General features: G+C 36.0%; 1 protein-coding gene across 4 annotated transcripts in view; it reads right to left on the minus strand.

The window, feature by feature from the left end:
- Window positions 1-15,672, minus strand: part of SPAST (spastin) — a 38,401-nt gene that overhangs the window by 19,594 nt on the left and 3,135 nt on the right. Inside the window, exons 2-6 of one of the 4 annotated variants that reach the window (XM_050972093.1) lie at window positions 14,265-14,348; window positions 12,969-13,052; window positions 7,491-7,586; window positions 1,409-1,593; window positions 282-415 (exon numbers count right to left, since the gene is read on the minus strand). In XM_050972093.1, coding sequence (XP_050828050.1) covers window positions 282-415; window positions 1,409-1,593; window positions 7,491-7,586; window positions 12,969-13,052; window positions 14,265-14,348 — 583 coding nt within the window. Of the gene's footprint in view, window positions 1-281; window positions 416-1,408; window positions 1,594-7,490; window positions 7,587-12,968; window positions 13,053-14,264; window positions 14,352-15,672 lie in introns of all 4 variants that reach the window. The other 3 variants (XM_050972092.1, XM_030235431.2, XM_050972094.1) reach the window with 3 other exon arrangements.

Raw genomic sequence — 15,672 nt, forward strand, 5'->3', positions numbered from 1 at the left:
GAATACTAATTAGTCTAACAATGAGATACTCTTTTTCAGCTGCAGCTGACTAATTTAATGCATTTGACTATTTATACAGAACCCTTTTGAGAAAATCTACAACTTATATTTTAAGTATTTTAAAACATTCTTTTGCCAAAGTAACAATTTAAAAACCCCATCCAAAAAATCCTAAAAAAACCCCAAAGTAGAAGTACTAATTTCATTCCAAGTGGACCAAGATTGTACTGAATGCAAAACTGATTTACTGGATTGAAAAGCCTACTTCTTTTCATACTTACCTATCAACAACTTCATTTAGGATAAGATTAGCAAGATTGCTGTCCACATTTCTAAATATCTTAGTGTCTTTCTTTTTTCGAGGAGCGGTGGTAGGAGTAGAAGGCTTATTTGCTCTGCTATTTTTAGGAGCGGCCTGGAGAGGGGGGAAGAAAAAAAAAAAAAAACAAAACCCCCAGATTAATACTTTGAAAGTGCAGTGTGAAACAAAATAAGATCTACATTTCATTTGTTCCAGTAAAACAGCATGTTCACAAATACCCAAAATTCTACTGCTTTATTTTGCTACAAATCTTACTATCATAGTAGTCAGCCACAAGTAGGATATCTTAGGCTCCAGTGGTGAAGAGTCTTTGATTTGAGGATTTTTTGTTTGATAATTCATTTATTTAACTACAGTATTTTCCCCCAGCATACTCTGGAAATAAGCATCACAAACCATTTCAGGTTCTCAATACCTATAAGCAAGAATTCCTACTACTATTGTACTTTGTAACAGGCCACTTAAAAGTCTTCATATTATAGCAGCAATAATGCTTTACCAGAACAGTTATGTTCAGTCCATTCTGCTCTTTATTCCACTTTATTGGGTAATAAGGATGGAAGATAAAAAGAGAGGTCAAAAGAAATGCTGTAATTTTCTGTATTCTTACTGTAGCACTTCTGTGTTTTAGTCCCAGGCTAAGCATAAGTTGCTTTTCAATGTGGTTGCAAAACAACACTGCAGCATGCATGCATGCTTTGGAAGAGAAGAACATGTAGGGGGAAAAATCTTGTAGTTCTGGAATAAGAGGTTTTTCCCTCTATCTTTTGCATACTAAAAGTAACACTTATTTTTCTTCTAAGTAATTTTCATTCAGCTTCCCATGCAATTTAAAAAACAAGTAGTATTTATTACCACGATTGTACTTTAAATCCTTTTTCCCATGCACCCACCTGATGCCCTCCAATTTCTAAAACCCACTCTGCAACATACCTCAAGATGCCTGGCTAAAAATTTGGAGTTTCAGTCTTTTCAAAAAACTTTCTGCTGCTACAATACTGCAATTAAGGCATTAAATCCAAAGCTTCTTCTGGAATTTACACTTGATTTTTCAAGTGTATACTTCCACATTTATCCTCACTATACCTTGTGAGCTGAAGGTGTAGGATTAGGTGCTGGTCTAGACACAGATGATGATACCCCACTGTAGCTGGGCGTTCTGTGGTGACCTGAAAGGCCTGTGGATCCAGTTTTTGCAACAGTCTTTGAACGAGGAAGGGAATTACTCGTGTGTGTTAGGGGGTCCTTCTTTTTTGGAACTGCTCCACTTTCTATAAAGAAAACCAGTGTTGTAAGAACATTTGCAGCAGTCGTACTTTACCATCAACTGCAAGCAGAAGGTAGAATTGTTGAAACTTATAATACTGCATTACAGAAAAACAACACACATTTCTAAAGAGATTTAGTGTTTTTTAGGGAATATTGACTGCTGCTTTCACCTACAGATAAAATTCTAATTTTTAGCTCTCAAAATGAACCCTAGTTAGCCATCTCAGAAAAGCCAGAGATAACTTATCAAGGGAAGAACACCATCTACTCCTTATGCTGCAAAGTCTTCTGCTGTCTTCTTTCCCAAGAGCTCTTAAAAATAATCATCACAATAACCCCCAAATTTCAAGCCTTTAGATTCTGAGTACTGATTCTTTAAGTGATGCTAGCAGGCTAGTTAATTTGATGCAAGTTAACATTATCTAGCACCTTCCACACAGAAGCTTCACCAAGGCATTTTAATCTGAAAAAATTAGAGTAGTAACTATACTTGCAAGTGACTGTCAGGTGTTTTTTTCTTTCACTTTGCTCTCACTTTAAGAATCTCAAGGTGTGAGTAAATTTTGAATGGACCACTCTGAAGCAGCTTACCTTCCTACATTAAAAATTAAGTCTTAAACTACATTTAAACATCACCAGACATTCCACTACTTATTCACCTCCATGATGAAGCAGAAAAGTCTCAAATTAGGTGACAGATAAACTTGAAATACTGGCCACTGGTCATCAAACTACAAAAAACCTTTTTGGTCCAGAGTAAACAAAATAGCACTTGATGTCTATGTTCTCCATATGGGATACACAATACAATAAAGCTCCTTGGCACAGAAATGACAACTGTAAAACATCAAATCAGAGATTAAGAGGTAAAAAGGTGATACAGCAAGCAGGCAGGTTGGTCAGGTTGGTTAATGATTAGAGCATAGCATTAGATTGGGGTATTTTTTGTGGTGGGAATACACTACTGGAAACTGTCTAGTACAGTACTGTTGTCTCTGCAATGGAAACTATAAATACTGTCTTATTTTATATCCTTGTAAAAGGATTAAGGAGTCTTTTGATTAGGTAAGAGAAATAGGGCATCAGAGGTAAGGAAGCTCAAAATAGATTTCAGCTACAAGTGTCTTCACTAGGATTGTAGAAATTTGCAACTCAATTTGACCTGCCAGTCTTAAGGAACAGGCCAAAGAACTGATTTTAAAGGAAAATAGTGACTCTATGAAGAATTTTTAACTTATAACATTGCAGTTCAATGAAAAATACTTCAAGTAAAAACCCTCATAATTTTAAATGTGGTGTTTAAAAAAAACTCAAAAAATACTTCAGTCAAACAGTATCATGGAAGGATCAACTAATTACTACTATGTTCTCAGCCCCTTTAAACATACTACCAGGACCTAATCTCTACACAGCCTGCAGGTAGCCTTCCTTAACAATTCAGTGAAAAAGCTTCTGAAGCCCTTCTTCAGTCACAAATCTACCCCTTTTTAGAGTTACAGAAACTCTGCAGGGGTAACAATAAACAGTACAGATGTATCAATATGCAGGAAACAAGGCAACTCAAAGAATTTAATTAAATATATTTACCTGTAATATGTTTCTTCTTAAAACCAAATGAACAAACAAAAAACAAGAAAAACCACCAAAACTGGCTAGTGACTAAACTACACACAGCTCCAGAGCTGGATACATTCACTTAGTCATTCCTGCACAGGAATTTCCAAGTCAAAAACTCTTTAGGATTAGGTATACTTACTAACTTTGAAGTTCAAAAAGCAGTGAATGAATCTGCTAACACATCTAGCTACTCAGCACTTTGACTGGTCCAATTTAATCAAAAGGTGGCACTCAGTTTGGAAGGGTTTTTTTTTTAGCCCACCTCAACCTCATTTGCACAGCTGGCTTGAAGTCAACGTGGGAAGGCTTCAAAAACCAAAATTAGTTTTTCTCCGTGTCCTTCAGCCTAACATGCTGTTCAATTACCCCACTCTCCCAGAACCACTCCCACACATTGAGAACAATACACAGATACTGCAATTTTGAGGGTCATAAAATTGCACAGGTAAGGAGTATTTCAGGAAGCTGGAAACAGAAGGGAGGAAAGAAGGGAAAAGAGACAAGGTTTAATACAAATTATTATTTACTCTAACTGCACCTCCAGAATCCAAGACCCATAGGTTTACATGTTTTGGTGTCAGTCCTGATGGGTAGCACATAAAGAAGCACTGATGAACAACTCCTGAACATAGCTGTTTGCTGCATGCCAGTTCCAGAGGGAAGCTTCAATATACAAATTTTCATTGAAGTAACAAATAAAAATGTTATCAAATTGTTCAGAATTACAGTTTAGCTAAAGCTTATCTATTTCTAAAGCATAAGGTGTTTAAGGTACATGACACGTCAGACAGCTCCTACTGTTCCACTATGCAAGACACATATTCTGCCATAACAAATGCAAAACCCCTCAAACACATTCCTTACCCATTTTGTTATCTACTGAAAGTATGGAAATACACAGCAAGTGACTTTAAAGTCTTCATAATATTTCCAGCAGCCTTCTGCCAAATGTTTCACTGTTCTGTATAAAACAATGAGGAAGTACCTAAAATATGTTCTAATCATAAAGAGACACCATGGAATTTTTTTCAAGTGTATTTGAAACACTGAACAGTTCAACTGTCTACTTCATGCATACTTATAGAATAGTGATAGATGCTTAATCAGTTTGATTTTACACTCTAATTCTGGACAGAATAATTTACTTCATAGCTCCAGGCTAACACCACTGGATTACACAGACATAATAGCTGTCTGGTCCTGAAAGCATCCCTGCAATTTTAATCTGCCATCCAAATACACACATAGCACAAATTACAAACAAGCAAGTAGCAAAATTTTGTCTGAAGTTTTCGACTGGTTAAATTGTGAAAAGATGCAGACACAGGTGCCCACTTTCAGACTCCCTTACAGAGAGAAATGTTAAAAGTTATATAATAATATAGATACTTATTATATTAAACTTATTATATTAAGTTTATAGATAAAGTACAAATATGTTTGAACAAATCTAAGAGAAGCTTGACTATATTAAATACCTGGAAATGCAAAAACAACCTTAAAATTATTCAACTGTAACTCATTTATTTAATATGACAACATCCTTTATATTTCTAAAAAAGCAAACCCATTATATTTTTTTTCTGCACTTAAACCAAATTAAAGCACATGTCAATAAACAAGCTTCTACTAGTCTCTAATTTCTTAAGCTTCCAAAAGAAAGTTTAAATTCAAATTAACAGCAGCAATTCCAGTACCGCAGACCAATTTCCAGCCTTCAGTTGTGACATCTTAAAAATCATCAGGGAATATTGCTCAGAAATTCCCTACATATGCCTACTGAGAACTAAGATAAAGGGACTAAAACAAGTTATTGTACATGGCCTGTGGATACTGATTTGGAAGAAAAATCCAGCAGTCTAAAATTATCTGTAACTTTATGTATGTCATTTCATTTAAAAAACCAACAAAACCAAAAAAACTTTAAATTGATGCCTTAAACTTGCAGCAATTGGAAGACTGATCATTATTCAGGGTAAGCATTCACAACAGCTCCCAAAATGGCAATTCTTCAAAAATTCATTTCAGATTTTTCAAATAGGTAGATGCAAGTAATAAAAGCTATTTAACAGAAAGCTCCAGCAGCTAAGAAGGACACGCTGCATGTTTTCAATGGTAGCACAGCTACACAAGCCAGGAGTTACAGCTGCTTTCCTTTCTGAACTGACAGATCCACATCAGTCAAAGATCTGCTTTTGTCAAATTATGCAATCTTATTGCTACTTGTTCTTCCACTCAGGGAACTCCTTTGAAAATTTCAGTATTAAAAATAGAACTGCACCATGACAAACATATGCCTACTATTAAAGACATGCCAGCAACTCCTTCCATGTGAAAAATGAGATAAAATACTAGCTAGCTGCACAGTATTCATGTTGAGGTAATAGAAATGTAATGCTCTGTCTGGCTATCCATCATGCTGGGATTTACACATAAAATGGTATACACTGGAATTACTGTAATACTCTAAGTATTGTATGACTAGTAAATGAGTTCATAAAACTCAAACTCTGCCTTTGGCAAGACTGACATAACCTCCTTCTCTTGTTTTAAAAAAGGAGAAAACCACAATCCACAACGCAAAGGAAAACAACCACATCTGAGTGGGGAAAATATAGGTAAAATGTTTTACATCTAATTTAAGACTGCTATGAGAAGAATGAAGAATATTAAATGAATAATATTTCCCAGTAAAGGTTTGGGTCAAGGCTACTCTTTAGACAAGTTACTGCATTGCCCTGAGCAACTAGGGCAGGTGATACTACTGCTATGAGGTCTTGAAAAACCTCAGTATAAAACTGGAAGATAAACTTCCAAGAAAAATCTCTACCTATTCATGTAAGTTTGGAAACCACAAATGCTGAAGACAGAGATGGGGTAATCATTTGTGTTAGAATCAAGTAAATTGGGCAGGAAGGCTGACACAAATAGTACCTTGAGAGAAGAAGAATCCCAAATCAGTAACACTTCGGAAAGAGAAAAAACATGCAACATAGCTGTGAGAATAGAACCTCACACAAAATTATGAAGCAAAAACATCTGTAAACACTTTTGCCTTTAAAGGCAAATAAAATAAAGCAATGTAATTCTAGACCAAATGAAGAGCAAAAAGATACTTTAAGTTAAAACTAAGGATGACCATGTTTCATACTTCATAAAATCCTGAGCTTTTAAAAAGCCCAATCTGATTAGGCAACAGGGCAGGTAACACTTCCCACAGACAGAAAACTAAGCTTATGCAGGGGCCTGTGGCTCAATATCTCTGAAGTACCTCTACCTTCTCAGGTAGAGACAAGAGCCCTCTTATCTGAAGTAGCCTGCAAATTGATTTTGTAGTTTTCTAAGAAACTCTGTCATCTACTTTGTGTTTTGAAATTATTAGAGCTGTCCATATGAAAATACTGTTTTACGTGTATAAAGGAAGAACAACAGCAAGATGATCGCAGATTGAAGCACAACCACCTATTTACATTGCTTTTAAGGAAAAAAATGCATTACTAGTATGTTCTTACAAAAAACATTCCTTTGCCCCACACCCCAAAAAGGCAGAAAAAGCAAGCACAAGAGCATAGGCACCAACCATTTAAGAAATCCAGATGCCTACGAATAGCCTGACTTTCATGGTACTATATCAGCGATCCAACTGCTGCAAACATTCCATACTTTGGGTAATCCTTGGACTTGCACAACTCTACACCTTGTCTATGGACAGAAAAAAGTTCATTTCTGCTATATTAGTAAGTTTGGTTCAGTCCTCTGGGAAAGGATGAAAAAAATGTTCTCGGACAAAATGCAAGAGCTACTCTCATTCTCCCCCATTTCAATTGCATATCACTTTCTTGATATAAAAACCCCTAGAATTTTAAAGTTGCTTAATGCAGATTCACAATATCATAAAGGAAGAGCTAATTAATGTAGGCACAACATATAACCTATATATCCAACACTGACACTTTCTAAAACAGCTTTAATGTACTTCCTTGAAGAATATTACATGAGAAATATTTTCTAAAATGTTGCCTTAGTCAATAGATTTGAATTCTAGGACAGTCATTTTAAGAGAAAAGTGAATACTACAGTATAAAAAAAATATATAAAACAGTGTTGTCAAAGCCATGGAAAGGATGGAATGTGTTTTACACGAAGCCTTTAAAAACAGAAATATAAATAATTTTATTTTAAAGCTGGTGGGGCCAGAATACAGCATTGCATTATTTTGCCTTGTAACACACCAGGAACTGAGAGACATCCCCTCAATAGGTGCTGGTAAAACCAAACCCACCTGACTGGAGATGTCCATTGCGGCATGCCAGGTTAGTACTGTCATTATAGACCTCCATTTGCGGCTTGGAAATTTGCAAAACTGCCTGCAGCTTCTCTACATAGTAGAACAGAGGGGGAGGGAGGAAAAAGGACAAAATAAACAAACAAAAACCAAAAATGAACCAAGAAAATTTATGTATGTTGAACACAGAAATGTCAAGTTTGGCTTTGTTATAGTTAAAGATAAAAGGAATATTCCTATCTAGTCTACACATTCACCAAATGTTTAAGAAAACTCTGTTAGTATGAGCATGACTGAAAACAGCTTTAAAACTCACCCTCTATGGCTGAGTTAATTACAATAATCTTTCCAGTCTAGCGATTACAGTTACGTTTAAACACAATGTTGAGGATTAACTCAATTTAATTTAATAAATATTCATGTTGATAACACAGTTCTGAATGTCCTTCTCAAGGTGTTCTTTTTGACCAGCTGCAAGGAGTTCTCACTTCTCTGCGTAACAAATGTTCCCTTGAAGTAGTAACAGCTAGTCAACATTTTCCAGAAACCTTCAAACTTCAAGCAGAAAACCATATACGCATTACAACGATGTCATTTGACACCTCTATTTAGATATTTAATTGCCTTGAAATTTAGTCAATAAAATTGTCATGCAAATTGTGTTCTTTAGGAAGATTAACTGAAACACCTGAATACAGTATTTATAAAGCTAAAGATTAAGGAGAAAGAAATTAACTCTGAGAAGTAATGAGAAAGAGCCAAACCATAAGTCAAAGAGGCATAAGGCTGCAAACACAAAAGAAAAGTTAACTTGTTCCCTGCAGCCCCACTGCCACTCCTGCTTTTCCCACAGCAGTAAAAAACCTCTAGGCCATACTTTTGGAGCCTTTACTTTACTACATCTCCCATCTTTATTTCACACACCCCTCTTGTTTTAAAAACACAGCATGGTCTGCAAGGATGTAGGGCATACACTGTCAAGCTCTCTCATGCCCTCCTGCTTTTTTTTTTCCCTTCTGCTCTGCCCACAAGAGATAACAGTACCAAGAAACTGCAAGAAAAGAGACGCCAAGTGGAAAAGCAAAAGTAATGTTCTCTGGTACTATGAAAGCATATATTGCAAAAGCAGACAAATTCTACTGAAAACGTACACAATTAAGACCATAAATAACCCGTGTGGAGGAAGAAGTGCCATTCAGAGCCTGCAGATGGTACAACCAAGAAGCATGAGCACCTCCTTCCTTAGGCTTCTTTACCTGTTACAGATCTTCCTCTAATCTTTCTGTTGCATTCCTTTCTTCTTCCTGCTCCTCATCACTCACTGCTTAGCTTTCCTGAATAGTATCCTTACACCTCATAGTTAAAGTGATGGCTTAATAACATTTAGGTTGAACAAGATGTAGTTTGGAATGAAAACTTGGTAGTTACAGGCATTTATGAAAAGCTAAAGCTCAAGATTAGTATGTGCACACAAGGTTTACTTCATTTTAAATTGAAAGCTTTGATTCTTCAAAGTAAAACAAACAAAAAAATATCAGTCACACAAGAACAGCCTACAAACAACCACAAGCTCTGCAACTTCCAAGAAGTTACCCTCATAAGCTTTCCTCTCCAGACAGGTAAGGAAATCCTTTTAGCAGGACTGACTGCAGACAGTGCGCTACTTTAGTGGACACAGCACTACCAAAGGAGGCAGCTAATGGTCTACTCCCTGTTCAGTGCATGCAACCCAAATGGAAAGAACATACAGGAAGTTTAGGAAACAAAATTAGTATTAATAGACTTTGAGAATATTAGATAATCAGCTGAGTTTTGGAGAACACTTCTGAGCTTAACAAAAAAAACTTTCTAGTGAGTGACCATAATAACATCAATTGGCTTGTGCAGGAGTTCAGGAAAGCTACTTGCTTCAATGCTACAATCTGACACTAGGCTTCTACTACAATTATCAATGCTTAGTAGTTTCCCATATTCAGGAACTCCAGAACTCCAGCCAAAGAAAAAATGTAATCCAACTGTTGTCCAGCTTCAATTCAGAGTCCTCTCATCACATTATCTATTAACCTTTCATTTTACTATTGCACATAAAATTTCAAAAAGCAAATATGTCACCTTTCTTAGAGGACAGTATAGCTGTAAGTTCCTCTGGAATATCAAAAACAAATTAAGCTTTTAAATATTATTCCAGGGAATTACAGGATACCATCATCTTCCATTCAAATACTTTGTCCCTATTTTTCCAGACACTGACAGAAAGTTCACAGATTTTCATTTGTTATTTCACCCTCGTGATACAATGCTGACATAAACCTACCAAACAAACAGCACTGCAGCCACTGCCTTCTTTAGGCAACACTAGAGCTTGAGTTCAAGGAAACTACTTTCTACTACAAAAATGCTACCCTGTGACATAAGCCTGAAGCAAAAAGCACCATCTCCTCCAAGAAAGTGAAATATTCCAAAAGGTGTCCATTGAAGACTGTCTCTACACAGGCAGAATAGAGGAATATTAATACCCTCCAAAGAGGATACTGATGACAGGTATTTGAATTATGTGTCACATACACTCTTCAACCAAAATACTGAAGCTACACAAAATACGCAGGAATTCACTTGAGACAGAAATCTGTGCCCCTACAGAAAGTCTCTCTGAAATGAGAGAACATAGACTGGTAAAACACTGGTAAAAATCGTATTAGAATTTAAAAGTGTTGCACTGGCCATTATAGCCATCCATCTTTAGGAACAACAAGCTGCCAAGTTCTGGGTATGAACTGTAGAAAACAAATACATTCCTGTCATTCTAAATACATAGATTTAATGACTCTAACATGGGTGATCAGTCATCCAGGAGAGACCAGGTGTGTGAAGACCATCAAAGCAAGATTTAACCACACAACTAACACACCCAAACCATGTCAAAAACAGGGACCCACCACCAAATCAAATGGAAGAAATTACAAGTCCCCTGACAGCCAGCACAACCCAATATTGTCAATGGACTGTCAAAGCCATCAAGTCCCCTTGAGATGACGTGAGACACACCAGGAGTCACTTCAGCTTTCAAACTGTGTCACAGGGCAGCTTTAAACAGAGTAAGATAGATAATTTAGACTCAGGATGAAAAAAGGGCTCAAAGTAGAAAACTCATCATCCACAGTGGGTAGCTCCATCCTCTTCCAACATTGAAAGGCATCAGTGGTATGATGACACAGTGGTAACACATGGGTGTGAGCAGACATCACACTCTCACCAGTCGTGTCCAACACCCCTATCAGTGGGGTCATGCAACTTAAAAGTCACATGTGATGTACCAACACCTCAAAAACCCAAAAAACAACCCCAAAAAAAACAACAACACTGAGCACTTTCAAGGGACAGTTGTAATCAGCATGATTTAATTTTTGCTTTCTATGTACTACCAATGTAATATGCTTGACTGGATGGCATTTGATTTAGGCAGTCTGCAATCACATATCCTTCTAGCAAGCAGGATGAAATATTTGGCATTATTGTCTGGTTTGCTTTATCCTTTCAGCTTATGTAATAAAGGACTTCCCTATTCTAACTTAAGAAAGGGAGAAATTCCACAAAGCTCACAACACTTATGAGTTCAATTCATAGAAAAAAAATCACTTCATTAAACTGTAATAGCTTCAAGAGCCTCGTGCTTAATTCAACTACAAAAGGATCTTTACATTACTCAAGAACTTCCAAGTACTGTTCCTATAAGTAACAGGCTAAAAGTGTATCTAGAATGGAACATGAAATTCAACTCTAGATTACCTTAAATTTCTACAATTGTAAAACAATTGAAATATCCCTCCAAACCACATCCTTTGCCTTCCTAAAGGGCACGTGACTTCACTTGCTCCTTTTCATCCAAATTTTGCTTTTAGGTACATTGTATGAAGCACATCCTCAGTAAAAATTAACAAGAACCTAGGCAAACTAAAGTGTTAAACTGGTAATTTAAAAATAAAACCAAAACATTATTTTACATCAACTAATGTAATAAACACTATTCTAGCTGTTTATCTTTCAATCTGCACTCTGAATGAAGCAAACAAATAGCATGTGTTCACACATTCTGGTAGTAGAGATGAATATACTTCAACTTTATGTTTTTTTGTGAGTTTTACCCTTTGTTTCCTTTCAATCAGATCACAGCAAGTAAGCAACTTATCAACACTGCAAGCACTACTAAAGTAATACAAGCAAGGATGAAGCAGTACCCATAAAACACAAACACTGCTGCTTCAAGCCATACCTTACCAAAGATTGTTACATGTAATCCCTTTCACTCTATTGTTCCCTAGTTCATATTACCTCTAGAAATCAGCCTTTAACACTAGTAACTGGAAAATATCTTTTCTCCATATACTAAAACTGTATGAAGAAACACCCATACTAAAGCACAGAAGATAGATGCCTTTTTCACCTCCTGTCCCCTTCAATTTTTTTCAAAAAATATTAAAGACATTAGGAACTCAAGGGAAACAAAAGGGGCTCACTTCCTGGGCGTTGTCACAACTCCCCTGTCAATCACCAGTTAGGACCACAGAACCACAAGGTGTAAAAGGAGAAAAAAGCCCAAGTTTTCCCATCTGTGCTACATGCTCCTAGAAGAATGAGTTAGTAGAACTGCACACAGGAGAGTATAAGATTAAAGCTCAGATATGCAAATTAAAATCAGGTATATTTGTTAGAGTACCCTTAAAGAGCAATTTAAAAAAATCCCTTATTTTACTTTTACTGACTGAACTGAAAGCACTTTCAAAAGTTTTAAATTTAGCAGATGCACTACATAGAGCAATGGGTCTGTTGTCTGATGGGAGGATTTTTACTCTGTTAAGAATTTATATACAACATTTAATTTTAATTATAGCTAAAGCTATGCAATGCTATGCTTCTGAAAAATACGACAGTACCTTCTAATTTTAAAACAGAACACTACCAGAAAAGAATCAAGAAAATTAGAATTTCACAACCTTATGGTCTACTTGATGTTAAAGAATTATTATCATCATCATCATCATTATTATTTAGCAATAATAAGGAAAATTGTTAATATAAGTGACAGCAAAATCAACAGAATATGAAGTAGTTACACTTACAAGAAGCACACTTGGCACTCATGATCAGCAATACATCATAAATTTCACTACAGTACTAACAGAAAAATCCTGAACAAACTCCATCAGGAGTTAATCAAGTCTTCCTCATTTTATGAGTCAAGTGTGCTATGATATAAAGACTTCTCAGTTATCTTTATATCTAAAAGTGGGTCATGAAATTCCATTTTCAAAATCCATCAACAGCACTTACTCCCAACTGAAAATTAAACTAAAGAGACCCTAGAAAGATAATGACTCCCTTCACTTTAAAAATCAAAGTAATATTTTAGAAGAATACATTAAATGAAGTTGTGCAAATAATTACAAACTTTCCAAAGTCATGAATTGTAACTGGTACCTAAAAGCTGCAACCGATCCTTGGCCATTGCCAAATTTGTCATCATTTTAGACTGGAGACGTCGAGCCCGTTCACACTGATCACCTTACAAAGAAAAATCCATGTTAAAACACAATCTGGTAAATTAAGTGCTAAAACACTGATACCCAGCCTTCCCTCCTCCTCCTCCCACCCCTTATCTATTCCCTCCATTATGGAACTTCATTACAAAACTAATGAAGAAAACTCTAAAGCTTCCTATTTAATCAAGAATTTAAAGTTAGTTGACACTCTCTGCTTTACAACAGTGCTTACAGAGTGATAGGAGCCCAAACACTGCTTTGCATATAGTCTAACACTTCATGCTGACCTACTATGTCCCTTATCTCTGCATTTCTCTGAACAGAAATCAATTAAAAAAAGATTTTTAAAAGCTTGAAAAGTGACTGAGAGGCAAGTACAATTTGAAATCATTCATTTTGACAAAATTAACATCATTTAATTCAGTTGACTGTGTCCCTTTACAGAATTAATACCACCACTTCCAAAGAAATATTGTCTGCTCAAGTCAAGCTTTTTTTTTAAAAAAGTGCAATTTATACAGGTTATATCAAATGCCACTGGTATTGCCTCCTAAGTAAGATCATATATACTTCTAAACAGAGGTGAGGGGAAAAAATATAAGTCTATGAAAACACTTTAGGTTTGGTGCAGGTGATTATTCAGGAGGAATAAAATTGCTGAGGACAGAAATTTTCAGCAAGTCCTTTACTACACCTGTATTTCTATGGTACATACCTGCTTCTACACTAAAGGTTAAAATGTTTCCACATAGAGAGATGGCTTTCTTCCTTTGTTGGAAATGTTCAGTTATTTTGGCCTAAGTTATTCAGAAACACAATGTCAGGCCATTCTGAAGCAGGGGTTTCTTTTATTATACTGAAGGGAATATAAAATTCTGCATTAAGTGAGAACATGAACTGTCAACTTCAGCAAATCAAAACTCAGTATTTTGGCACTTCCATTATATAATAAATCACATGTTTTACTTAACAGTGTTCATGAACTCCTTATGATTTTGCAGAGTCTGAAAATATTCGGAGCAAGATTTGCATGTGATATAGACCAGAATATTAAGGTGGAACAGAGAAAAGGACCAGTGTTCACCTACAGCTAAAACAGAAATAAGAAAGATCCTTATGAAATAATTCATACAGCAGGCTGCTCCTAGACCCTACCATATTTAGTAATATTGATTTCTCACTTTAAAGAAGCCATAAACCAAAATCAGTTCCACGAGACTCAAAACTGGCTTACCTTGACCAATTACTAAGACAGCTATTCCTTTTTCCAGTTCTTCAATTCCTTTCTTATACCATTCAACAGCTTGTTCCTTTTGTCCTGCTTAAAAAGGAAGTGAGCCCATTATTTTCTTGAACAAATTAAAGCTTAGGGATGGTTCTATATAATGCTGCATAAAACAAGTAAGAGAGAGGAAGAGATATTTGAACAAAATCCTGTGAAGTCTTAAAGGGACACTGTCAACTTTATAACTATTTAAATATCAAATAAGCTTTTCTATTAAAAACAGGTACTACACCAGCCTCAAATCACTTTTGCTTGTTTTAAGAATAATTCTTCATCTGCCTTAGAAATAAATCCCCCCTTCCCCTGCCCACCAAAAAAAATATATCTATAAAAGCTCACCTACACATACTCACTCTCAACAGAAACGGTGAAATTAACAATTTTTACTTCTGGAACATCAACTAGAGATGTGCCTCTTAATCTTCCAGTGACAGCCAATAATAATACCCAAAATAACACTAGAAGCACAGAAACTCAAGATGAAAAGCAACAAGTCTAAGACACTACATGAGAGAGATGAGAGACACTTCTCCTCTGGTTACCTTTTGTGCAGTGCAGCTCATTTGACATGAGGGCATTTCTTTGTTTATGCTATTATGAAATTGCTGCATTACAGGTGTGTGCCAACTTTCACAGGAAGCAGAACACAAGCAGAGAGAGAGCTCACCTCTGTACCAACCACGTCCTGAGTGGAAATTACAGCACACACAGCCATGAACATGACTGTGCCTGACCTAAGCCATGTGACACCATGACTGTAAGTCAACCATAGAAGACCTATTAATATCTACTTCATACTGCTCCCTTTCCAAAAATACTCTGCATTAAAAATTAATATGCCTGCCTATTGAAAAATACTTTTGCAACATATTTATATCACACTAAGCATGCATTTCCACCGAGGAATGTAAGAGATTAGGTATTAGAACATAAAACCTGATCAGCATTAACAAGTTACTAGTGGTAGAAAAAACCAAAAATGCCTACAATGAAACTTCAGATATGATTACCCTAGTTTCAGATGACAGTGTTTCACAAAACTATTCCTAAGTGCCAGTAACCAGTGGTTGTGTGCTTCTACACTCAAATCTTTTGAATCTTTTGATAACTTCAGTCCCAAACCTATTTTCTAGTAAATTTCAGTATTACTAAAAATATTTCAATACATTTCTAGAATCCTCTTCATGGTTTTCGCTTGCTCCTCTTCAGATAAAAAAAAAATCTCTTATTAATAAAATTTGGCAAGTTCCCCTGTGCAAATAATTGCATGCTTTGCTCTTCTTACCCCCACAAAACACAGAGCACCTGCCTATAGTCATGAACACCACACACCTTGGGAATTATATCATTACTGCCC

Source organism: Serinus canaria, chromosome 3, assembly GCF_022539315.1.
Source record: "Serinus canaria isolate serCan28SL12 chromosome 3, serCan2020, whole genome shotgun sequence".
Lineage (NCBI taxonomy): Eukaryota > Metazoa > Chordata > Aves > Passeriformes > Fringillidae > Serinus > Serinus canaria.